The 27,272-nt window shown below is 37.8% G+C and overlaps 1 protein-coding gene across 1 annotated transcript; it reads left to right on the top strand.

Moving 5' to 3' along the window:
• Nucleotides 1–486: 486 nt before the first annotated feature.
• On the top strand, nt 487–26,409 carry DYNC1LI2 (dynein cytoplasmic 1 light intermediate chain 2). The gene is made up of 13 exons (XM_086758383.1): nt 487–674; nt 1,633–1,706; nt 2,128–2,244; nt 8,489–8,719; nt 14,847–15,013; nt 15,368–15,461; nt 16,040–16,175; nt 16,522–16,633; nt 17,728–17,787; nt 18,526–18,567; nt 19,004–19,121; nt 20,115–20,231; nt 23,404–26,409. Exons 1-13 carry the CDS (start codon nt 580–582, stop codon nt 23,508–23,510), a joined length of 1,470 nt encoding a protein of 489 aa, XP_086614509.1. The 5' UTR covers nt 487–579; the 3' UTR covers nt 23,511–26,409.
• Nucleotides 26,410–27,272: the final 863 nt, after the last annotated feature.

The raw sequence follows: 27,272 nt of genomic DNA, 5'->3' as shown, positions 1-27,272 counted from the left end.
ACAGAAAAAAAAAACCCCTTCAACTTCCTTTTTTGCTCTATTGGGAGAACAAAAATTACCGGTGGGGTGTAAGAATTTGGGTGGCAATTAAAGCTTGCTTTAGTGGGAAATCACTGAAAGCAGGCCGTTTCCTCCAAACTCATCCATTCACTCCGCTTCCGCGCCACCCGCAGCCCGCCGGCAGACCGATCCCCGCCGGCAGCGCCCACAGAGCCCTGTGCCGCTACCGGGGGCTGCCCGGCAGCCGCGGGCCGGGCCTCGCTGCAGGAGGCGGAGCCGAGCGCCTGGGGCGGGGAGCGCTGCGCAGGCCCCGCCGGCGCCAGGGGGCGCTGCCGGCGGCGGCCCCACCCGCCGCGGGAGGCACTGCCCAGGGCGGGGAGCGCTGCCGGGGCTGCCCGGGCGCCGCCTGAGCGGAAAGCGGCGGGGAGCGGCGGCGTGGCCGCCGGGGGTGGGAGGCGGGAGCGAGCCGCGGCCGGGGCCGGCAGCGCGGGGTGCCCGCACAGGCGGGCCCGGGAGAGGAAGGAGCGGGGTCCTCGGCGGGCCCGGGTGAGGTCACTCTTTGTGGCTGCGGTTGGCAAGATGGCGCCGGTGCTGGTGGAGAAGAAGCTGCTGGGGCCGGACGGGCCCGGCGGCGCCGAGCTCCCCAGCGAGGAGGAGGAGGGGCAGAATCTCTGGTGAGCGGGGGGTGGGCGAGGGGGGAGCGCCTCCCGGGCCGCGACATCCTGGAGGCGCCTCTCGGGCGTCCCGTGCCTGTCATGGTGGGGGTCTGCCTGCTCTGCCGACCCGCCTCAGCCCTCCCGCGGCGGGCGTGAGCTGGGCCGAGCCGGAGCGGAGCGTGAGCCCTGCCTCGGCTGGGCCGGGCCGGAGCGGAGCGTGAGCCCTGCCTCGGCTGGGCCGGGCCGGGCCGGAGCGGAGCGTGAGCCCCTGCCTCAGCTGGGGTAGGGGCGGCGATGGGCGCTGGCTGTGGGGCGGCGGTCTGGCCCTGCGGACGGGAGCGGCGGGGGGTGGCACGCAGCTGCCTGCGGCGGGGCCGGTGAGTAACGCCGTCCTTCCCGGCTGCGGAGGGGCTCGTGAGGTGCGTGCGGGAAGCCCCGCACCCGCCTGCGTGAGGGCAGCATCGCTGCGCGGGTGTGCGGAGCCCGCTGCAGGTTCAGCTCTGCGGGAGATCTGCGGGCTGGGCTCCGGGCGAGTCCGTCTGTTGATTTCCCGTCGCTTATTGCTGAGTAACGCTTTTAAAAATACTGATAATGGCAGAAAAAGTTGTGTATAAAATACAGTAATGGATTGTGGGAAGAGTTAGTCATCAGTTGAAAAGCAATGCTTTGCAGTAGCGTGGCCTATTCTAAAGGAGAAAAACTTAAGAAAGTGTTGCTGCCTGTGTTTTATAAATTGGAAAAGCTTTTCTCAGAAAAGTGTCATACTTTGGATCTTTTCGAAGGAACGTGAGTGTTTAACTGTAGCATCATGTCTAGTTTGTAAATAGAGAGAATGTAGCTGGATTGGTCCGTGCAGATCTGCTGAGCTCATCCGCGCTGTCAAACGGGCAGCGTGTGGGCTGTGTTGGGGTGTGTGCCTGCCTGCGTGCGCGTCCCTCTGCCTGTCAGTCTAACAGGAATGGTGCTGTTTTTCTAGGTCTTCCATACTGAGTGAAGTTTCTACCCGGTCAAGATCTAAATTGCCATCGGGCAAGAATATTCTTGTTTTCGGTAAGTAGCATATGTAAGCAGTTGGGTGGCTGAGGTTTTGGTTTTTTTTTTGTAGAAAGCAAGCGTATTTAAAACAATGATGTGAACAAACTGATACATCAGTTTGCTAAAATTAGGTTATGTAATATGATCTATGGTATTATTGTCTTCAGGCTGGTAGGTTTACTTTCTTTTTGGTTTACACTGTTAGATTTGTAACATGTATTTAGACAAATGGAGTGTAATACAGAATAATTAAGTGCTTAGTTCTTATTGTCATGGTATAAGCCGTTGGAATGCTTGAAAAAACCAACAAATAAATATGGTCCGAGAACGTACAAGGATACTTCTGGTTACTTAAGTATGTTTTGAAAAATCTTTTCTACAAATTTAAAATTAATTCTGAAAATGTATTTTTTTTCTCATAAAACCTTACTGGTAGGTGATGATGGTTCAGGTAAAACCACACTTATGGCTAAAATACAGGGAGCAGAGCATGGCAAGAAAGGAAGAGGGCTGGAATACTTGTATCTGAATATTCATGACGAAGACAGAGATGGTAAGTTCATTTTATATGTAATCTCTTTACTGTAATTAAGTAGCTGACATGCTTTTTTATAACTGTGGCTTCATCAGTGTATTTTGGGTTATGCCCAGGTAGCTGGTTCCAGCATTGTTCTGTGTGTTTCAGAAGCTCTATCAATTTCTTAGAAGCAGAATGCATTTTACATTCAGTGTACATTTTCCCTCTTGCCCTTCTTCCAGCTTGACCTGTGTATGAGGAAAAAGTGCACCTGAGCAGCGCTCAGGATCTGTTTACTTTTTGGGTAGATATATTTGCTGATGCTGACTTACTAGCAGATATGTTGTCATTTGATATGACTACTTGATGACTGTAGAAAGTGAGTGATACATCTATGAGAATTTAATTCTCAGTATGGATTTTTGGATGTGGGGTTTTGATGTTTTCTTGTAGGGGTTGTGTGCAGAATTTTGGTTAACTGTAACTAAGGTGTATTGTTAAGAGCTGAATGAGTGAAGAACAGAACTTAAAGTCAGTATTTCCTTTTCTCGGATTTAAGCTTGTGTCTTTGCCCCATGTCTTTGTTGCTGTTGATTACTATTCTCTGCTATATGGGAGGAGATGACTATAAGAGATGGTTTAAAAGCAGGTCTGATGGTCAGAATACTCCTGTTTTTAGGAAGGTTAGGGACAGAAAGAGATGAGGAGTGAGTTTGTTATCATTGCTTCTAAATTTGTTTCATTTTGTCTCATTTTGGGCAAACTGCTGGACTTCTTTGTTTTAGTTTCCCACTTCAGAAACAGGGAATGACAGTCTTCCTGTTCATTACTTCCTTCTGAGTTTTCAGTTCAGAAGAGGGAAGCAATGAGGGTGCTTCATGTGTGTTCCTGAAAACAGATGAACTAGGAAGATCCTATAATGGTATTTTGGAAATGGAAATGTACTGAAATCTTGCACGAGTGATTAAGTACCATATGTGACTGGTTGTTATGGAGATTGGTCCTGCGCTTACATGGTAATAAACTGTCTTTAGATACTAAGTTAGGCACCATTAAAGGATGAGTACATTGCCTGTGTCTTCAATGGCCACCTAATCCTGCAGTTCCTAGAAATCTTTTGTGCTGTAATATTAACTACTGAGCCGTTCCTGGCTTCTTGAGGGTCTTGGTGTAAGTGCTTTCTCACTGTGCACATTCTTCTTTAGTACTTTAAAGTAAATACTTTAGGGGAAAAACAAACCCTACGAATAGGAGTAGTGACACAGACTGTGACATCAGTCTTCTTGCAACATCAAAGGAGGTGATATTATAAGCAGAAAAATGTTTGGTGTGCTATTTTTCCTGGTGCTGTGTATCAAACCTCAAGTATGTCCCTACTTTGGAAATATTTTGGAGCTATTCCTAAGTATCTGGAAGTGATAAGTATTTGACGTGATTAGGAGAAGCCTGTCATGAGAACTCAGGCAGCAGTAGCAGGAAAAAAAGAGACCTTTTGGACTACCAGAGAATTCAGGTCTTCATGCACCCCTTTAATGGATGTGTTAGGATCTAATAATACATGCTTTTTTCCTTTCTGTCTCATTAGTGTCATGAGCAAGCAAAATAAATAGCAAAGTGGGTCAGGACCTCCCAGCAGGCAAAGATAACACTCTTCTCTAGGACAGGTTTGGGGTTGTTTCTTTAAACTCTGTGTGCTTGAGATGTGTACATGGTCAGATACAGATTTGGGAACAAAGCCTTTGTAATTGACTTGTGATTTTTGGAAGCCATAAAGAAACTGAAGATAGGCGTTCAGGAGCTCACTATCCTAGAGTCATTTTTGAGGGTATCTGCTTTTTATTATACCCCAACCTGTTTAAGACCAGCAAACCACAAGAATTTCCAAGGATGTCAAATCTGTACTGGTAACTGAAACTCAGTAGTGGAGTGAGAAGATCTTTTCAGCTTCTTTCCTAGGTTCATTTCATTAGATATCATTGCTCTCTTTGCCTTTTTCTTCTTCACTTCAGAAGAGTTTATTCTGTCCAGGAGAAGTATTTTGGTCATAGTGCCGAGTCATCGTCTACCTCCCACCTCCCTTTGGAAATCTACTGGAAAACCTTTGGTGTTGCTTCTTATCGTCCCCTGTCTTCTCCTATTTGAATCTGGTTCCTTCTACATTTGAAGTAGAACTACTCTACATTGCTAGGTGCATATCTTAGTTTACAGTTACTTTTGTCTTTTCCCTTAAAGATTAAATCAGTGATTAAATTGTTCTTTTCTTTAATAGTAAAGTTAAACAAATGCATAGAAAACACCTAAAACACCTCTTTTCGAAGGACTGCTTTGGGTAATACAGGTCCCCACTAACTTTTTGGTTTTCACTGTCGTCTGCTTGTTTCTTGTCAGTGGCTCATAGCTAGCTTGGATGGCAAGATACACATCACCACTGTGTTGGTAATTAGCTGGTTCTGTTCTGTTAGATGTTAGTCGTTCAATGTAATATGCAGTACCTTGCTCCCTAGATCTCAGGATAACTTACAAGAAGTCAGCTACTGAATGTCTACCTGAAAAATCTCCTTCCTAGGGTACTATCCCAAATTCTACCTAGGCTGAGGCCTCCTCCTTGAAGAGGAGGTTTAGGGACACCTGAGAAGCAATCCTGAGAGAGAGAGCATTCTCCCAGATCATTAGCCGCAGGTACAACATCCTTGGAGCATATGGTGGCTTCTGCATACCTGACACTTTAGTTCATCTAGATGAAAGCACTTGTAGCAACAGCTGTTAAGTTAACTCAGAATATTAAACAACCGTGGAGCTCAGGCCCTGCAGTCCTCTATTAGCAGAATTTTTCAGGGAGTGTGGCCAGTTTTCATTTTTTGCCTTTCTTCATGATGAGCTGATGTTTTGCATCTATGCTGGTTAATCTGCTTTTGAGAGCTGAGAATCTTAATTTGTTGGAGGTAGAAGAGAGACTCTGCATAATTTGGTTAAAGGATATGTGTTTCTGGAGTAGCTTTCATAGTCTCTTGCAATGGTGTGGTAGAGTTAAAGTTAGGATGCACAGCAAGAAAGTGAGACAAACTGCATTGACTGGTGTTGCGGTGATACTGTGTGGGTTAGCTGGCAGTTACAGACACCATAGAGAACTTTCTGTTGAACTGTCTCAGATTACAAATGCAATACAGCTGTCGTGGCTGAGCCAAATGTGCCATGAAATAGAGCCATTCTTGTGCATTCTTGTTGCATTCTTACTTGTAACAAAATCAAGTAGTCTTGTTTTTTTGCCTTGGGTTTGTGCTGGTCTCAGTCATATTATATGCATATTCCAGTTGAACTGGTTGTTCTGGATTGAGCCAAGTGCTGCTGGTACACTGGTTTCTAATGGGAAAAGTTTTTTTTGCTAACATCTTTGAAGTAGTTCTCTTGAAAATTATTTTTCCCTGTTTTGCTTCTCTCCATAGCTTGGACAAGAGATATCAAATTACCACTGATACCTTTTGAATAAATGCAGGAGATGTAGTTGCAGTTCACAGAATCAACCATCTACAGTAAAATTTATCAAAGCTGGAAAATCTTTTTCATGGCTAAAGGGATAATGAAATATTGACAGGATTTAGAAATGTAGTTTTAGCAGCTGTTCTAATAGTCTTTAGTAAGTATCACCTGCTTTTCCAGTAGAATCTGGTGATTGTCTGCTCTGTTTCGGTGTCTCGTCATCGCCACTGTGAAAGACCTAGTTAGCATTCACATCGTGTGACTAAGTAGGAGCTTGATGTGGTGCTGACAAAGTTGAATTTGCCATCAAGTCCTTGCCAAATTGTGAACAACCAGTACTGTATTTTTAAGTTTTATAGTTGTAGTAAATGTAAATCAGAAGTCATACCTCTTTAAGAAAGGAGCTTTCATTTTCACACAATGTTATCTTTTTTTTGAAAAAGTACATTTTAATGTGAGTGCTAGGCTTCCAGTCTTCCTAGCAGATTGATTTATTTTTGAGTGATAGTTCCAACTGTATTCCAGTTACAGTCTGTATCCTAGATGTTTAGCAGAAATGAAATCCTTACGTAGGACAAAGGTGTTTAGCAAACAAAACCTTTGTAACTTTTAGATATTGTCTTTAAAAAGTGACTTAGAAGCAGTGAATTAGGATATTTGTTATTTTTTGTTACTCGCTAAAGTGTGAAAGCCTTTTCTGTGATCAAAGCGCTCACCACGGCAGAATCTATGAAAATGCTGATGAGAGTTGTAAACTTTCATAGACTATAAGTAGATTTCAGTTAGCTTTTTAAAATGTTCATGTTTGCTTCAAGGAGAAAGTTGTGCATAGGCATAGTTAACGTCTATTAATAACCTTTAACTCATACAAAGCTTGCAAAGTTTTTATTCGCTAGCAGATTTCTGCTTTGGGGAATATACAAAGGATGCTTCTGGGATGCAGAGGATAAGAGTCCTGCATAGATGTTTCATTTACTATTGTGTAATAGTAAATGAGTGAATGTGTTCATGTTATGCCCTAGCTTCCTTTCTGTTTTTTCAAACTTCTACCAGACTTTTCCTCTGTCCTTAGAGGAAATAGCTCCAATAGCTTGAGGTTCGTACATCCAGTGCTGCAAGAATCCTGTGTGATATCAATGAGACAGTTTTCTGAAGTGGAGGAGAGGGAGGAGGGAAAACAATTGATGAGTATGCAAAGATGCATTTCTTAGATACGTAACAATTATTATAACTTTACTGCAAAGGATAGATCTGAGATGAACAGTTGGAATTAAGGAAGACTTTAAGTTATAAGTATAACTGTTGGCCTATTTGTGTGATAACTGATGTTTGAATGTCTTGTGACAGCCTGACAGCACTAAAGTAGGAGCATAACAAATGCTAAATGAAGACTGCCCACGTACAGCATCTTGATGTAATCTGTCTGTAACTCAGCTGTTCAGTAATTTATCTAAGACCTGATTAGAAGGGTAGTATATATATCTCTGTACTCTTTTCTCCTTCTAGTTTCCTTAGTCAAGTTTTTGCCTTTTTCTAGAGCTGGTGTTTTTGATCCTGATGGATTCTTTCTTAGAGTGAAGTTATGATAGCTACAGCAACTGCATTTATTTTGTGCAGTTAAAAGATTTGAAGCACAGGGCAGGGAAGTATCGTGAGGCAGAGCAATTACGAAGCTCAGTAGCTGTTTTGAAAATCTGGGCTCTGCTGTGATTGGTTTGCTGTTCCATGTATTTCAGAATTCATGTTGTTGTGTGTAATATCTATGGAGACCCATTGTTCCTTCTGGACAGCTGTAGTAGAAAAGGGAATACTCTGGAAGAGGTACTAGGAACACTCTGGAACATAGAAACAAATGGAGTTGTTCCTTTTCAGGAGCATGTTCTGAGGATAATGTAATTATTTTCAATTTTTTTTTTTTTTTTTAAATTTGAACAGAATTGGTTGTTCAGAGTACCTGATAAGTCATTCCTGGATGATGCTCCATTTTCAGTTTCTTCTATTCTTGCCAGAGTTCAAGTCTGGGGTAAAACTTCTCATGCCAGCTGTCTGTCCCAGCTGGTTTTTCCCACCCCTCTTGCCTTGCATTTCAACAAAAAATGTCAAGTTGCTATCAAAACACTAGGAGGGAGAAACACAAAAAAGCAAATAATTTGCCCAGTGCTCATTCGGTAAGGAGCCTGCAAGTAGGAGCCAGTGTTAAGTCAGTGTGAGTTAAAAGCAGGTAGCACAACTTGAAATTTTGGTAGGTTTTAAGTTTATCCTGTGTTTGCTCCTCCTATTCCTGTGCTAGAAACCTAAGCTGCTTACTGTTAGTATCTTGTTTGCAGCTTATTTCTGTTGTGAGATGTCTTTAGTACGTTAAACCAGCTTAAGTGCCTGGGGGACACCTGAGGCTTTCGTACTGGACTCGGCTGTAACCGCCCCCTTTTGAACTTGGAGTTACGTATGTGTCACACATATTCTGGTTTGGGATATGTGGAATACCCATATTTAAAATTCAGGAAGGTTCTGCAGTATCAAAAAAACTGTTGTGTCACCTGTCCTTAGTAAAAGCCAAAGAACAGAAATTATTTTTTTTTTAGACTAAAAGTTTCTGAACCAAGAAAATTCTGTTAAGTGAAAGCATTGTCTGAGTGCTGTAGGCATTTACACATGCACCTGTCTTAAAAATAAACAGGCAAGATCTGCTGGTAGCTGGGCTTTTGTCTTCCATTTAACATTGATGTACTCATCTGTTTACTTGTAGACTAGCAAATAAAAATCTTGATATCTGTTGAGTTACAACTGTACATTTTCCTTTCAGATCATACTCGCTGTAACGTTTGGATTCTGGATGGAGACTTATACCATAAAGGGCTATTGAAGTTTGCAGTTTCTGCAGAATCCCTGCAAGACACCATTGTAGTCTTTGTGGCAGATATGTCTAGACCTTGGACTGTTATGGAGTCTTTACAGAAATGGGCCAGTGTCTTGCAAGAACATATTGATAAGATGAAAATTCCTCCAGAAGAGATGAGAGACATGGAACAGAAGTGTAAGTCTTTGTGCATCTAAACATTTTTGTCCTTTTTTTTTTTTTTTTCCAAGTAGCTTGTGCGACTTTCTTTTGTAATGATAAATTTCTTCAGATTAGTGTTTTGAGAATAGGTTGGATAAGAATTACTTTGAAGTTGTGATTACAACTCTTAATTCAAGTAGACTTTATTAGGTTTTAAAACTCCTCTTCCAATTTTGCTATGCTAACAAAACATCAGGTGAATTAATGGTTTAAATATCTTGCAATAATAAGATTTTCATAATTTGCTTTTTAAAAGGCCATTTTAATAAAATCTTAATATTTTTTATTAAAAAAAATAACTCAATCCAAAGTAACATTTCTTAAGAGTGACAAAATTCAGTAATGAAGTGAGCTGTGTGCTTTCCTTTGGTATCTAAGCCAGGTCCCATTCCTGTACTGTGTGTGTCTTCCAGTAGGTCTCTTTGCCCTTGTTTTTCATGAGCCTCAGTCTGTGATCCTGGTACGTCTACTTGTTTCTCACGGCAGCCATTCCTACCCTGTGACTTAAGGAATGCTGTATAAATTAACTTTCTTGCCTGGCATATCTGTGGCAGGAAAGAATCTGGCACTGGCAAGCAGTCATCACTGCAGTATTGTTTCCTGCATCTTCTTTTCCTTCCTAAAATAGTTTTGAATGTTTCTTGAGAGTTTTTTTTCTGTTTTCATATTGAGTTACTCCAAAATAAATTCCGTCGGTGGAAAAGACCTTAGCAACATGCATTCCTTTTCAGCTGAAGTATAGATTCAGACTGATCCTTGCTGGTTGCTGTTTTGGCTTAGGGCTGGTGGCTAGCTGTACTGGAGTGTTTAAACCTTGCAAATACTGTCTAGTAGCTTCCTTAGCTTCACTTTAGGGAGCAGTGTAATCTGTTTGGCATGTGAGCATTCAAATGTATTTGTATAGCTGATCTCCTTTCTGAATGTTAAATATTACTTTCCCAAAAGGCTTGTGCCTGCAGCGTACTAGCTAGAGTTTAAGCTTAGACTGAAGCCACCTGGGTTGGATTACTGGTTATATTTTTAAAAATGAGAAAATTTTGACAATTTATAAGGGAAAAAAACTTTTTTGTTTCCTTTATGTGTGAGACAGTTTTTGGAAATGGGAGATAGAAAGGCTGTTCTAGTCTCAAAATACAGCAGCTAACCTGATCTGCGCTTTTCTGAGACACACCAAATTCTATGGCAATCCAAATAAATGTGACGTTTGTGCATTTAAATTTTGCTTTCAAAAAGAGAAATGTTTTCAGCCTTCACTAAGAGTGTAGTGTGTGGAGGAGCTAGCTACAGCTATGGCAAAGCTTTAGCACCGTGTTTGGGAAACTTGGAAGATATTCCAATAGTATTGTTTTGGAGATTTCTAAATGAAAATATTGTAGAAATTCCTAGTTTCTCATGCACTTTAATAGCGTCGAGGGAAAAGGAAAATTTGAGAGCTGCCGAATTCACACGCTTGCAGGACTCTGCTGCCCTCCTATGGCTGAGCGGTGAACTTCGGTCCAATATGAGCATGCAGGTAATATGAGGGCATTAATCTCTCTGCTCCGAAACTTCCGTCTCGCTCCTTTTCTCAGTCAATGTGTAGGACACTTAAGTCCTCTCAGATGCTTGTCTCCTGAGTTCTTGCAGACTGTCGCTAAGGCCAGATCTGTGCTCACAATTTTGGCACTGCAGCACAACGCCACGTGGATATATATGTCTTTTGACTTCAGCTTGCAGAACCATATTGCCTTACGCTTGCTTCTAGATGTAAGCTGGGGCATGTGGACCAAGCTGAATGTCTGCAGTGCTTTCCTGAGCTATTACGCTCAGCCCCAGTAACCAGTAGTTCTTGTTGACCCCAAGGAAACATTTTCTAGTGTTATCCCGTTAGCATCCATTTAAGGTGCTGCTAGGTTGTTCTTTCTCCCCTTACTAAGATCTTATTACCAGTTTCCAGAAATCCTTTTGTTAGCTCACCATTCTCAATGGAATTGAACTTTGAACTGCTTGTCTTTGCTTTCAAGGTTTTTGTGGCCTTTCTCCACCCAACCTTTTCTCTTGTGTTTGTTGTTTGAGATACTGACTCTTGGCTTTACTGGGTGGATGACGGCCAGGCTCCATCTGGTATATGAGAAGCTTTCCTTTTGTGTTAAAGAGCTTCCAGAATGGGAGGCGGGACACACATATGGAAGCAGCAAGCTGCCTTGAAAGAAATTGAATTATTCAGATCATTGTTTGTCTACACTCAGTGCTATCACTGAGCTGCTCTGGAAGTTCCTTGTTAAAAGCTTGGCTAGTGTGATTTCAGATAAATAATGTCAGTTCAAATGTTCTAATTTAATTCAGGCTCAATTATGATAAATAATTGTTTAAATAACACACAACTGAATAATTATTTCAGGGAAGATCTAAATTTTGCCTCCCTGTTTATGACAGCAAAGCAGAGAAGAAGACTATCAGCAATCAAGAAATGCAGAAAGGAAGTATACTGGTAAAATGGCTATTATCTTAATGTCCTCTGGAGTGTTTGAAGCTAAAGATTTGAAACATAACAATGTATTTTTCTGAAAATTAAGTAATGTCCTTTTCAAGCTGAATTAGTTTCAGGTTCTCTGTAGAGTGTAAACATGGAATGATTGTATTAGAAAATTTTTCTGCTTTTTTCTTGTTCTGCTGTTCAGTGCTTTTGTGATCTATCTAGTTAAGTAAGTGGTAGTGTTTGTCATTTCCCTATTGCAGTTAAACAGTGCTTCAAGACTGCTTCCTACTGCTACTAGGACAATCAAACTAGAGAATAATTGTAGATTGCTTTCTTGGTGGTACTTTGAGTCAGTTGTTCCTGTGACATGAATGTTGTTGTTATACTTAGCTTTCAGTAGCGTACATAAGTAAGTAGTAATATGAGAACAAAACAGTTCACTGGAAACCTGCATTTGTTTGCTGTGTTAAATGCAAAAGTCTAAATAAAAGGCTTTTCACCTAGACAAGCCATAAGTTTGGTAGATAAATTAGCACACTGTGGCATAGGTGATTTATATGGCATAACATTGCCTGGTGATCATTTTTCAAACGTAATAGGGAATGCCTAGTACTTAACCTTACTGATAGGTAGCAGAATATTACTGATTTGTCAGATGAGCAGTTGTTTTTCTGGCTTCCTATTTTATGTGCATCATCGTATCTATATTTCCTATTCAAAAAAAATTTAAACCAAAGTAATTTTCCTTTACTTCTTAATAAAGAAAAAAGTACTCCCTGTACTTTATGGAATGTGATTCCTTAATATGAATTACGTGGAAGAGAAACTATTCATAGCTGACTAGCAAAAAAGGAAAAAGAAAACATTTATGCAAGCTATTTGGGTGCATGATGAACTTATGTTTGAGAGTGGAGATCAAGTGAGAAATAGATACGGGAGGTAAGGAAAAAGTATTAAATCGCTATGTGTCAAATAAACATTTTAACTGAAGTGAGCTTCTTTATTAGTTGCTTAGAATGCAGCTTGTTCATAGGAGGCAGTCTGACAGCACTCGTGATACAGGTTGACTTGGATTTAACAAGACTAAATTTTGAATAGGAATGGATATTGACTGACTGAGAGCTTTACAAAATGTTTAAGAGCCTATCACTAACAGATATTTAAACCACTTTAATTCAGAAACAAGTGTATCTGCATTCAAGATACAGTAGCTAGAGGTTCTTGGTATAGCTTTTACCTTCTCTTAACTCTAGCAGTTACTTATTCAGCGTATGCCCTTGTTAACTAAAGCTGAGTGTATTCTGTAGCATTTCTCAGTCGCTAGTCAGGGATTAATGCCAAACCATATGTGTTGTTAACAATCCACAACAACCGTTCATCTCCACAGTGAAGTGTTTTCTCCCTCCGTGCATGGATCAGCCAGAGCGAGATACAGCCGTGTTGATCGTGGTCTGTGATGCCTGGTGTTTGGTACTGCTTACTCTTGGGGAGAGGGAAGAGTTGGCAGTCTCAGCTCTCCAGGGTTATGGTCTTCATTCCCATGCAGCAGAAATTCATGAGGATGTGCCATCAGATTTCTGAAGTTTCTATGTTGCATTTGCTGTTATTTGTATCAGTAAAGTTCTCGGGGTATTTTGGATAATGATTTGTATCATGTTGTCAGAGTCTTCTCGTTTTCAAGAGAGGCTTTTCTTGCCCAAATTTAAGGGGTATTATACTAATAGATATCTTAGTAAAGAAAATATTTTCTATTTAGATATGAACAAAACCTAGGAAACTGATATTGTCTGATTATAATGCTGAGAGCAGTTACTGTCAAATATTCTTTTAGATATCATTAAATCAGAGAGGCTTATGTGAATGATTGTAGTGGATGTAAATGGTATTCTTTTAACTGCTGTAACACACTTGTCATTAGGTTTTTGTTTTTTTTTTTTTCCTATCCTGAGTTGAGAAGAGTCTTGAGTAACAAAATAAGGTGGTTTTTTTTTTTTTTTTAGACCCTTTTCTAGTTAAATGCTCTGGAATTAATTTACTTTCTGTGAGATAGTCAGTAAACCTATTTACTGTGCAGAATGTATAATGGAATTTTGATTTCCAGTTGCTAAACATGAAACAGTACTAGATGAAAGCATCTCTTTGAAAGCATTGTTGTTTCCACCAGAAGGCACTGCCTCCCCAAGTTTGAAAGCAACTATGTTTGAATTATTTATTTTTTTTTAATTTTCTTGGACCTTGGGATAAGTTGAATTGGAGGTTTAAAGTCTTATGGTCTATTTGATGGATTTTTTTAAAGCTTTTCTCTGGACTAGAGCTCTTGTTTTCCCCAAGAGTCACATGATTTTATATTTGAATAAAAAATTGTAGATTGTGCAACTTTGAACAGAAGCATTTTTCTGATTTATTCTTCTTTCCACATGCCAATTCTATTGCAAGAATGGTTCCTATTTTGAAAAGGTACAATGACTTGATCTTGCAGGATTTGTATTATAAACTTCTCTGAAGTTTTACCACTTCCTAAACCTCAGAAGTATCAGGTCGCCTGCAGTACAGTTGCAGTTCCTTCCCTGTCACGCAGATGGATGTACTGAACAACTCTGTCTTTGTGAATGTGCTGGAGATTGAGAGCTTTTTCAGAGAATTTTCCTTACTATATGTACAGTAAGCCTGCTCCCACTGTTTCTAAAATAAAGATGGCTTAGTGGGAACAAATCATGGAGCTTTGCTTGCCTCTTTCCTGAGGGATCCTCGTGACTGAGAGAGGAGGAGGCTTCAGGTGGGATTGTCATGTGAGGGAGAGCCCTGGGCCTTTGGAAGGTGCTGTGCCTGAGAGCAGAGACATCAGTAGGCAGATGTACGGGGTCTGTGGCTTTCATCCTGAAAAAAGACATAACAGCTGTAGGTTGCAGCCCAGTTTGGATAAAGCATGTGTGGGGTCAGAGTGCACTTCCAAAATGGTGTTAGTACTATTTCTTAGGCACTTCAGTATTTGATAGTGTTTAATATTATTGGAAGACTCATCGTTGCCATAAAATTAAAACACTGAAAACAGAGAAAGCATCTAGTTTCCTCTGGACTCCATTGTAGTTTTCCAGAGTATAACTGAGTTTCTTCAGACAACATTTAGAAATCCTTGAGTCTGTATTTATGCAGTGTATTTTTTATATTTCTAGTATTGGACTCCTGCAACAGAAATGTAGAGTAATAGAAACTTAAATTGAGTAACATTTTATAAGAATGAGTGGCTGTTTCAGCTTGATGTTTTCTGTGTTCATTTATATTTTCACCATTATTTCTTCCAAAAATAGGTACAAATTGCTCTGAGTTTGGGCTAGGTTGATCAACTACACTTACGTCTTCTGTTATCAACTCCCCTATAATGAAATGTATTGAGTTGAGGAATGTGCATTTGTTCATATTATAGCTCTTGCAGCTAGCTTTGATTATTTGTAGTAGCTCCAAATTGCACTTGATTTAGCTTGCTGTAAATTTTGTTGGAGGAGAATTATTATGTGTGAAGGGGTGACTCATTATAAAAGGAAAAAAAAAAAAAGTTGAGATTTCCAGTCAGTCATAGATTAATTATGGCTTAAACAGAAGAACTAGTTTCTTTGTTGTACCTTAAGGAGATCTTTGTCTTAATAGTTATAAAGGAGTTTCAAGAGTACGTAGAACCTGAAGAAGGCTACCAAGGCTCACCACAGAGAAGAGGCCCTTCTTCTGGCCAAGAGGATGAACATGTTTCTTTGCCACTTGGAGAAAATGTGCTGACTCACAACCTTGGTATTCCTGTGCTGGTAGTTTGTACAAAAGTGAGTTTCTAGTTCTGTTTGCTACGATGGAAAAGTTTAATTACTTTACTTCTAGAAGGCATGCTTTATACACACACGCAAAATGAATTCTGATTAATAGTAAAGGAATTTATTTTAAAAGTAAACTTCTGCCATCAGTGTCAATTTTTAATTTTGCAGAAGAGTCATAACCTTATCAATTATACATTAATTACTTTTATCTTGTGATTTATTGGTGGCATTTTAAAACTAAAGGCTCAAAGTAAATATGTGTATGTAATATTAAGGAAAACCTTTTAAGATATGCTGGGATTAAATGACTCTGTCTTTCTGGTTTTGTGGGTTTGTTTTGTTCCACCCCCCCCCCCCTTCCAGTGTGATGCAGTGAGCGTACTAGAGAAGGAGCATGATTACAGAGAAGAACACTTTGACTTCATTCAGTCACACATTCGTAGATTCTGCTTACAATGTATCCTTTCCTGCTCAGAAGAGATTTGCTGTAATCTGGAAGCAAGGAAATATGTTTTAGTGTTGAATTGCACATGAAGTTAATCTGAGAAATAGCACTTCAAGATTGCTTGGCACTTAATTATTTACTATGTAGCATTTGTTGTTTGGAAAAGGTTGAGAGATGTATAAAACTTTTTAATAGTTTTTAAATTGTACATGGGATTTGGAGCTTTTGTTCCTTTACAAAGGATATGTTTTGCGCTTTTATGAGTGTTTTTTTTTTTTTTTTTCTTGGTTTTCACATCAGAACTTGCAATTCTCACATAAACCTGAGATCTCTGCTATCTCTTAAGTTTTTGACTTTTTCAGAGTTAAGTGCCTGGGAGGGTAGGTAACTTCTGTGTATGCCAAAGAAAAGTATCATGACTCTTCTCCTGTGGTACCTTCTTCCTCTCCCTGAATACTAAATGGCTTTAGCTTTTGCCTTGAACTACTTCTCAAAATTAGGTCTGGTAGATAAATGTCCATTTTGTTTTGAAATTCTGACTATAATTTAGAAACTGTATCTTACATAATTTTCCTTAAATAAATAATCAGATGGGGCTGCCTTGATATATACATCAGTTAAGGAGGAAAAGAACCTTGATCTGTTGTATAAGTACATTGTACATAAAACATATGGTTTTCAGTTTACCACACCTGCCTTAGTGGTAGAAAAAGATGCAGTTTTTATGTAAGTCAATTGTATAAGCAGCATGGTTTCAGATTATTGTCTATTAAGCGCTACACTTCATATACCGTATATAAAAAAATAACTTGAATGGTTTGTGTTGTTCAAAAGCTCAGTATGTGCATATTCTGAAATCCTGAATTAAAAAAAAAACAACTTGGTGCATATTACTTGGGTTATTAGACTCAGAGTATACCACACCAGTGTATTAGTATCTTTGTAATTTAGCTGAGAATTAGGACTGACCTATAATAAAATTGCTTTATTCAAGTAGGGGGCATTGAATAAATGGTCTCTGTAGAAATGTTTTTTGTGGCTGAAAAGGCAAAGATTTCCTTCTTTTTTATAGACCTGCTGGTTGGGACAATGAAAAGAAAATTGCAATTTTACATGAAAACTTCACAACAGTGAAACCAGAAGATGCGTATGAGGACTTCATTGTAAAACCTCCTGTAAGAAAGGTAAAAAAGGGTAAACTCTTCCCTGCGCCCTGATGTATAACTGCAGTTTGCTTGAATGGCTACTAAGAACTATTAATAGTGAAGAACTCCAAATCTAAATGTGATTTTATTTATTTTTTAAAAATCCAAATGTGTGAAACATCAGGCTTTCATTTTCCAGTTTAAAATGCTGCAAGCAAACACAGAAATCATTCAGCTTAGTGAATGAACAGCAGTCCAAAAGTAACTAGTTCTTTTGAACCTTCTTGCATGTGTGAAAATGGGGAATGCTGTTGTAGGGCTTCAGCAGTTTACATATGTGCACACGTGGCATTGAGGTTAACTTGTAAAGGCAAATCTTGTAAAAAATGGCAGTATATCACTATTGCATTAACATACTATTAATGACAGATTTCTTCATGTTAATGACATTTCTCAAGAGCAGTAAATCCATATAAATTTTGTATAGCGCTAATTTTGTGAGTATAAGCACACAGAAGTAGGTTATGTGTAAAATGGGGAATATGAAAAATTGTAAATGAGATCGTATTCTTGTCTGTATCAGCTTCTTTTACGACTTTCTTACACACTTAACATTTCTAGCTCGAGCCCCAGTATTTGGAAAAGGGAAGAGCTGTTTGAAGCTTTCATGTAAGGGGAGGGTTTAATCCTTTTGTTTGTAACTCATGGCACTGGTAGGAAATAATAATTGCCTAATAGCAGTGTTACCATTGATAAGAGCAAACGTAATGCTTTTGGTGGTTGAGCGCTTGAGTGTGGGGTCTCATGGAGTAAGGTAGTTTCAGGTCTTCGAAGAGACGCTGGTGAGATTAATACTTAAAAAGATGAGTGTGACTACTTACCAAGTACCCATCTTCCTAGGAATATACCCACAGGCTGACATCAATGCTAGTTTACTCAATTAGCTTATAATATTTTTTTTTTAATGACAACTTCTTTAGTGTTACTACTCTTTTAAATGTAAAAGAATTTTTTTTTTTAAGTAAAGAATTGTATTAAAGATTTCTCTTGCCTCTCTTTAGATCACGAAAACATAAAAACAATTACAGTAATTTCAGTTTTTACTTCTAATAACAAAATATTTTGTTCACCAGTTAGTCCATGATAAAGAGCTGGCAGCAGAAGATGAACAAGTATTTCTTATGAAGCAGCAGGTAAGAATGGAAGAATGAAAATAAGTCCTTACTAAATAATATCTTACTTTAAGCTCTCCGTTGTTATTGCCTTCAGTTCTTATTCCTCATTTAAATCACTAGATAACCACTTTACAGTGGCTATGCAAATTCACATATAATTGTGAAATAAGACTTTTCTTTATTTTAACAAATATGAGTAGAAAATACAGCCACTTGTCTTGTCAAGTTGAAAAGAAAATATGCTGAGAACAGAAATAATTTAAATTTCAAGGGAGAAGAACAAGACGATAATTTGAAATTTCACAACATAGATGTGTTGATCTATAAAATATAAATATTCTTAGACATAATGTCTTAGCATTGCAGTTTTCTTCCAGCCAGCGCCTTGAAAGACTTCAAGGTGTCAAATATGACTATGCTGTATCTTGTTATTTTACTTCTCTATTGTTTAAAAAAAACTATTAATACTGTCCTGTATAGTTGATTATAAATATCATAGAGGTTACAAACTTGGGTGTCTCTGGTTCTGGCTTGTAGTTCTGGAACGGCTATGTGAGACAAAAGACTTGAAGCTTATTTACTCACTTTAATTCTATCCTCTAGTGGAAAGTCTGGAAGTACATAAATATCAAAGAGGAAGCATGTAAATACCAGAAAAAATTATCAAATAAGTTAATAGTTCGTCAGCTTCACTACATTTTATTCTTTTATATTTTCTGAAATATATTTAATATTCTTAATATGTTGATTTTTCAGTCATTCCTTGCCAAACAGCCAGCAACGCCTACAAGAGCATCAGTAAGTAGATCCAAGAGAAGAGTAGGAGGTGTTTTGGGTTTTTTTTTTCCTTCTAGGGAAGAGGGAATGATTCCAACCTGTAGAGTGTCATTTTGTAAAAGTAAATGTAAAATACATAATCTCCCCAAACTGCAGAAAGTAAATTATAAAAAAAAAGTGGCAATATTTTAAAATATTTCTTACAAATTAGTTCATTCTAATTCATTGTGGAAGCATGGAAATATCTGATGATTATTGAACTAAAAATTTCCTGCAGTGATTCATCCTTGTAGTGGAGGCACATGCCCAGAATAACTGGTGGTGTTTTGTTTGGGTTTTTTTTTTTTCCCCAATGTGCATACACTACGGTGCCAATATAAAGGTTTTAAAAGTAATTTGTATGTAACTGATGCATTTAAGTTCTTCTCTCATTTGTGTGATTTGGACTTTTTTTCAGGAGTCTCCTGCAAGAGGCCCTGCAGGATCCCCAAGAACTCAAGGCAGAGCTGGTCCCACCAATGTACCCAGTGCCTCACCAATAACATCAGTTAAGAAACCAGATCCAAATATTAAAAGTATGAATAAGTATTTTACTGTTTTTATTGTGTTACTTCCCTTAAAAAGAAACTCCTCATTTGTAGAAAGATTTTGGAATTTATTCACTAATAGTATTGTTAGTTTAATAACAGGAGTGAATGTATGACATAGCTTTAGGTTTGGTTGTCTTTTTTTTTTTTCTTGAGTCATTCATATGAGTTGAAGTAGAGTTCTGTTACTGCCAAGCAGTCAGACAGAGTTAATTATTTCCATAAGTTGCTTAAATATATTTATTATGCAGCAATTGGATTAGTAGAGTGGGGACTGCTTTAAACTGCATGCAGTTTTATACTTCATGTCACTTATTCTGGAATCCCCAGTGAAACCTGTTCTTCTACTAAATGCTGTCTTGAATGTAATTTTCTATAGTACGTGAAGTAACTTGGAAATTACATCCTTTCCCCTCCCTCAGCCCTAAGATGCAGCTCCAGGTTGTTGAGTGGTTTCTTTCCTCTCTGTGCATTAAGAAAGTTGGTAGGGCCAGTATTGTTTTTAGTTATGCACTGCGGTGCCATACCTCACTTACAGTGGAATAAATACTCTTGCACTTCTGGATCATGTCTTGTTGCTGTATATCCAAGTTCTGATTTATGGAAAGTAGTGTGGCATGAAAGGCATGGAAACGTCTGTGCAGTTTGTTAATGGACTTAGAAACCTTTGAATTGCACATCCATATTTAATACTTTGCTTCTTGGCTTCTACTTTAGAAAAAACAAAAGCAGACAAATATTTAGATTAAAATTTTGTGACCCCTCTCCCCATTCCAGAAGAGCAGTAATGTGCTTTTAGTCATCTCTGACTTTGCCAAAGAATGCAAAGGACTAGTGTTTTTAAATTGAGCAAGGAGTCTTTTGTATTTGAGGTTTATTTGCTTGATTGTTAAGAGACTTATGTATGTATGTAAAAAGTAAGTTCTGTCATTTACCAGCAGTAACTGTTCTGTGATCTGTATGTGTTTGTTTTTTATTTAGATAATGCTGCAAGTGAAGGTGTCTTGGCTAGTTTCTTTAACAGTCTCTTGAGCAAAAAGACTGGCTCTCCTGGGAGTCCCGGTGCTGGAGGAGTGCAAAGTACAGCCAAGAAATCAGGTATTGGACTTGTTATTGCAGCCTGTTTTGCATATTTTTAATATTTTATTTGGCTGACGTTGGTCTAACTGCATATATCTTTTAAACTCCTCAGTAAAGTGACAGATTTTGACAGATGACAGTGCCAAAATGTGCGGTCTTTATAAAAGAACTAAACCACTGCAACTTCACAGCTCCAGGGCTTCTATTAAGCCTGTTATAACTTGATTTTTTGAGTGGAGTTATACTGCTGGGATATAAGTAACATTTGAATCTTGGTAATATTCAGAAAGTGCTGATTTTTTTTTTTTTAATTTTTTTTTTTTTTTTACCTAACAATTCCTTCCTTTCTTGACACTTAACTGTTGCTTGAAGGAAATGCAGTTTATTTAGTTTGGACTAGAGTTTCCAGTGAAGCTATTGAAATCTCTACAGAGTTCAAGTTTAAATGAATTACTTCTTATGATATCTTGAAGGTATTCTCTCACTAATTATTTAGTATTTGATTGTGACCAGGTGGGTTTGTTCTGTGTGTATGCCTATGACTGCATCGTATGAGATATTTGCTGATAAGTAATTGCACTAGTTTAGGTGAAAATAAAAGAAACCCATCAGAATGCTTGGTACCTATACAAAACTCAGTCTTGCAGAATGCATGGTTGTTCCACCCGATTTTAGAAATTTACTGCTTTGGTTATTTAACTGTTTCTTTTTGATAATGGCATTCCCATCACATATTCAGGAGCTTTCCTTCCAGAGTTACTTCACTATTAAATTATTGATAGTTATTCTTCCTCCGATCCCAGACTTGTGAAATCCTGTAAAATTTAATGGTGATGCCAAACTAATGGTTTTTGATGTTTAGAGGAGAGTGTAAGGCTCAGTCATTCTGGAAATGAAAAATAGTTAATTCTGGAAATGAAAAATAGTTGATGCCAGCCACAGTGATGATATTGCCAGTAAGAGAACCAGAGGAGTTGCTGGAGTGTGGGTGTTTGAACTGAAAGTATTTCTAGAGAGGGGAAGTAACGGTTTTTTTGGGGGGAAGGGTTTTATATGACATTCTGTGCTCTGAGAGCTCAAAAATGGTTAGAATTTGACTTATGGCAAATCAGTATTTTGTTGAGGTTTTTGTTTGTTTTAGCATGATGAATTACATAATTCATCTTTATTAAATTTATTATGAAGATAACAATGAAATAATGATTTGTATTATGTGTTATTTACATATTATTGTATCTACATTATAAAAATATTTCATTCTTTCTTAATCCAGAATGTCATCTTCAGTTAAATACTGAAAGGTGCCTGCTGTTTCATCAAGTGCAGCATCATGCTATTACTGACCGCAATGTGTAATTTCTCACCCGTCTTATTTGCCTTTATATTTCTGGGCTGTCTTTCTTCCCTGTGTAGACCATGATATCTCAAACAACTTCAATTCATGGTTTCTGTGGTGGATTTTTTTTTTTTCTTTGCATGAGCTTCTAGACTTAAAAAGTTATTTCATTTATATCCACAATAAGATTTTTCCAAATTCTAATATTTGCCTTCATCCTTTTGTTCCTGTGCAATAGATAAAGGACTAGGGTTCCCTACTCTCACTCTCATCTGGAAAGGAGAATACATGAAATTGTATAGCGTACGGTGACTAAGGCTATTACAGTCCTTGACAATATTTTTGTCAAGGGAAACTGAAAGCAAGTATCAATTTAATTTATAACGGAGCGGAAGTTTTTATTTTCTTAACAGCTCCTTATATTTCTTCTCTTTTGATAGGTGCTCACCTATGATGGTGGTTAGGGGAGTACGTAAACCTACATATTGTTGAGCAGCTTGGCAATGGTTTTCCTGTCCAGTATGAGGTAGTTGCAGGAGACAGCTGCTTGGTATTATTTTGGAGGATTAAGGATCCAGTTCATCTAGCACAGAAAAAAAGCCACAGTTTTTGTTTAGACCTACTTTTGTTTGAGAAAGAATTTTGTGTGCTTTTTATTGGTTTAGGGTTTAGGTGGGGTTTTTTTAACTGCAAGGTACCATTAATCTACATGTAAAGTGTTTCATATTGTAAGTTATATTACAATTAATGTACTAACTTTTAAATTTTGTTTAAATACTCATGCTTTGAACAAATGCAATGGAGAGTACTGTGGCTTATGACTAGTGCTTAAATCTAAAACCTTTATAGTGATTAACCTTTTAACTTGGTTATGTCTTTGTACGTCGGAAAAAAACACTTAAATCTCAAACAGTCAAGTCTTGCCTTCTTAATGTTTTCAGCATGTACCCTGGAAAAAATCCACCTAATATTTCACACACATTTGAGCTGGAAAACAGATGCTTGTTAAATTCTTTGGCTATGTAAGGAAGCTGTACATGGTTATATAATCTACTTTTTGTCTAAAAATATAGCTTTTTAATCTTAAATGCTTGTATGCTCTAAGCATTAGAATATGTTGTTCCAATTTTAGCTATTAATTTATCTCTGGGTTTATAATTTTCAGAATAAGGGAATTAAACTGATGATTCAGTTGGAGAATTGTTAAAAAGTTTTGAGTCTAATATAAAAATGTAAGATACACCTTTCCATGAAATACTTCAGTGTGTCTGTTTCCAATTGAAGAAGTCCTTTGAAATGACTGCTCTGAGATACTACATGAATATGCAATTCATGTACCCTTTTTTTTTAAGGGAAACATTGTCTGCAGATACAGAAGTTCTTCCTGTTAGTTGTTTAATATTAAAACGCAGCAAGTATAACAAATGTGACTTTTGTAGCAGGTGTCCTATGTACACTGGAAAACTTGTGGTTAAAATCTGGCTTTAAATAAAATCCTTGCTATCAGTACTAGTAATAGAATTGTGTACAGTTGATTTTTATAGAAAATTCTAAACATGGGGTTTTTTTAATGTTAGATGCTGTAAAATACATAATGGATATTTTAGTGCTTTAGGCTGCTGTGTAATTCAGCATTTCATCTCCTTGAAGTGAATCAAACCTTAGTATTTATCAGTCCTTTCAGAGACATTACCTTGCATTGTGTCAGGTCTTGTGTTCTTGGGTAGGTGGCGAAATAATAAGAAATTAAATAATATATTGTCATATAAAAGGGATTTTATGAATACTTGTACTGATCAGTTAAACCATTTTGTTGAAATTAGATTGCTTTAACCTTGTCCTTTTTGTTTTTAGGACAAAAAACAGTTTTGACAAATGTTCAAGAGGAATTGGATAGGATGACTCGCAAGCCAGACTCTATGGTAACAACAAACTCTCCTCCAACAGAGAACGAAGCTTGATAGCACATAAAAAATGCATATGTAAATGACCAAATAACTATGTATAGTGATCTGATAAGACCAGGAATTTTCTGCTATGGCAGATGCTATCAGTTTTCTTGGGGCAGGGGAAATGAGCTTACTACATCATTGCCTTGTCCCAGTAAAAAGTGCACATTCAGGAAGTTTGCATATAAAAATCCCTCTGTATAAGATAACCATTTAGAGTTTATATAGGGCAATTCTTTTGGTTTTGGAGGTAAGCGGGTGCAGCTGCGTTTCCTATTGTGAAGAACACAGAGAAGCAAAACGGAGAATTCTTATTAAAATACTACTACTGACTGCACACAAGGCAAGAAAGAGAAATGAAATCCTCTTTCAGAGTTACTGGAATTGGCTACTTGTATGTTTGCAAATGCATTATATACTTGGAAAAGGTGGTGGTGGTGTAACAGAGCGTTAATTGGGTGAAAGAAGCCTAGGCAGGGAATGGAGCCCTAAAAGGTGAAACAGATTTGGATCAGTGCGAAACTAGAATGTTGGATTGACTGGAGAGGAGCAATGTTGTTAAACCCTGTGTTTCACATAGGGTAAATAATCACTGTTTTAAAAAGACTACTTTACATGGGAGAATTCTAGGCCAAACACTAAGCATCATGGGAATTTACTCTTATTATAAATCTTGTTTTAGTTTTTAAAAAAGTCTAAGAGTGTGGATGCCCTTTCTGGTGTAGCTGACAAAGGGAGAAACTATAACTTGTTTAGATCCAAGTGCCTGGCACAGTGTGTGATGTGTCTTTAGAAGGTGCTTGAACTTATTGTGCACTGTAGTACAAACAGTCACTGTTTGGTTTTATTTTAAAATCGGTAGTTTGGCGATTTGTATTTAATTTTAAATCCTGTTTTCTGATAGCTTCTGCCTTTTTTTTTTATGCCAAGAGGCTAGCCTATGGAGAATGGTGGGTGACGTATCATTTTCCCATAATGAAATGTGCTACAGAACACTCTCAGTATATATTTTTTTTCCTTACTTTTTGTAACTAAATATTAGCTACCAAGCTAAAATTGATTCCTGCCTTACACCTATGGAGGTTTTTAAAAAAAACTTTCAAGGCCCTAGTTCCAACCACATCTGCTGCAGGTGCAGCCAACTCCAATTCTGAAGGTAACCTAAAAAGTATGAATGTGTACATGATGAACATACTGAATAACTTGGTTTGTATTTTCTTTAATGTAGCATTTCATTTGGAAAGATGGGTCATGGTTGTCCCCATTGCTCTAACAGAGCTCTGTCCATGGTCACATAAAACCATCATTCTGTAAAAACAAACAAAACTGCTATGGTTACTGAAATGGCACTTTGATTTTATATACGGTATGCTTGTTTTACATGTACACACTACCATAAATTAAAAATACCAAGCATATTCTGTGCTCTTAACGTTGAAGGGAAAAACCACAATTTGAATTATGCAGAGTTTACTTTTTATTGATATGAACTTGTTGTACTAAATCTGATGTCTGGATATAACTTCCCTAATATATATTGTTACTTAAATATAATTAGATTGACCACTAACACAGTACTGGATGTTAACTTCAAGTCCTATGTTACTTCAAGAGGCTGTTCTTGTAAGTCTGTCAAAACATGATCTAGAAAGCTAAGAGTATTTACTTGCCTCTTTGACAAACATTAACACGAGTATGTTATTTGTGCCAGTTTTTTTGTTGAAAATATTATATTTTTCTTTGTTTTTTACTTTTTTAAATAAATGGTATGACCTGAAGTTATACAGTTGTCTAGGTAACAGTTAGACTAAGACTGTGGATGTTTGATGAGGAACGTGGATGTACTTCCTGGTGTAATGGGTGCCAGTTGCAAGTTACCACACTAGAAGAAGTAATTACACACTGTCCTTCTGACACTGAGAATTGAGATTGGAGGCTAAAACATCAACAACTCGACAGGAAAATTAAAAAGTGTCTGATTGTAACGGAATATAGTTTGAAAACCTCAGTCTGAAACTGCATTTTTTTTCCATCTAACCTGATAAGCACTTTCTCTAGCTATATGGCTAAAACTTAAAATTGAAGTACTTTCCACTTCCATAAAAATGTTAAATATGCTAAAATGGGTCAAAACTGATCATGTATGATAACTTACCAGCTTTGCAGAAAGATGCTTCTGACAAAACAAACAGATTTCCGGTTTCTAATTGCAAGTGAATGCTCCTAGTTTATTGAAAGTTGTAAGTAATGTAGCATCCTGTGGTTGCCAAAGTCTGTCAACTTTGGTGAGCTGCACAGTTGTTATTCTGGTGTCTTCAAGCATTGGAACCAAAGGCCAAATTGCAAACAGCCTTTACATTTTCAAGTGAAACTTTGTTTTATTTGCAGATACACTTGTATGGTAGACTGTTTAAACTATTATATGACTATATTTATATGCATTATAGTGACTGCATCTACTGTTCATGTTTAAACTAAGAAAACGAAAGATAAAAGCATTCAACTTGAAGCAAATAGAAAAGTTTAAAGATTGGCCCTCCATAAAAATGCTGTGGTATGCTGCTTGATTTTAAGTTTGCACTTTTTTTTATTGGCATTTTAAAAAACTGTTTAAACTGAACAGAATTTCGTATTTTATTTAATTTAACTACGTTGAAAGTGACTGCTCTGTACATCATGAACTTAACAATATACATGCTGTAAATGAAAGTTCACTGTCCTGTATACTAAGTTTATTGGTTTCTTTTCCAACTTACAATTAGGACTGCAAATGTATGAAAAAACCTTAGTCCACTTGTATGGCTTTAACCAGGTGCAGTATGCAGTCATGTGGAACCTTGCTTTCTAGTGCTGGCGAAATGAGGACGTCTTTAATTACTGGCTTCAATAAACACGAATCCAGACTGCTTTATGCTGTGCTTTTTTTGGTTTTTAAGATCATCCTTCTAGAACTGTTTCTGTGGGAGCAGAATACTAGTGATTTCTGTTAATAGGAAAAATAAGTTGGCTTGTTCAGTTGTGTACCTTAATGACAACTTCTTTCTTGGGAATTTTTGTACCAGCCTTTGCTAATGTAGCTCCCCTGTGGAGTTTAGAGCACGCGCATTGTGTAAGTTGGTGTAGCTACGTTTGCAGAGAGATGTGCTTGGGATAACTTAGACATAAACAGTTATGTCAGCAGAACTGGTTTTGGTACACAGTAATATATTTCATGAGAATGAGGAAACAGTTGTATATTTTCCCTGATTAAAATGTATACCTTCTAATATATTTTCTGGAATACTGTATCCAAGCGGAGCACTGGTCCTAAATTTACAGGATTAAAATTCAAGTTATGAGAAGTTCAAGGGGTAAATTTCTTGAGTGGTGCCAATACCTCTTCTCTGCCAATAGCAAAGCTGTGTTTTCTCCCTTCAGTGGGTGCAACAGGTTTTTCCTAGCATGCATAGAAAGAGTAGACTGATTTAATTAGGATTCTACTTGTTTACTTCGTTGTTACTTTCACTGGATGCATATATATTTCCCTGCATAGATCAAAGTTCTAGTTATTAATGTTTCTTGAGTCACCTTGCTTCTGAAATACTAATCAACTAAGCTTTTGATTTCTAAAGTAGATAGTTTCTCTAGAGGTGAATCCTTGTGAGGCCATGAAACAATTACCATTTTAGAATTGCCATAATGCTTTACATTTTAATGACTTCATTAATGTAAAGAATTAATTTTAGTCCTTTAAGATGAGATTTAGAACATTTTTAACATATTAAGATAATTATC

The sequence above is a fragment of the Chlamydotis macqueenii genome, chromosome 13, assembly GCF_036417535.1.
Source record: "Chlamydotis macqueenii isolate bChlMac1 chromosome 13, bChlMac1.mat, whole genome shotgun sequence".
NCBI classification, from domain to species: Eukaryota; Metazoa; Chordata; class Aves; order Otidiformes; family Otididae; genus Chlamydotis; species Chlamydotis macqueenii.
Note: the sequence above shows the minus strand (reverse complement) of the source record. Positions and strands in the feature narration are given on the sequence as shown.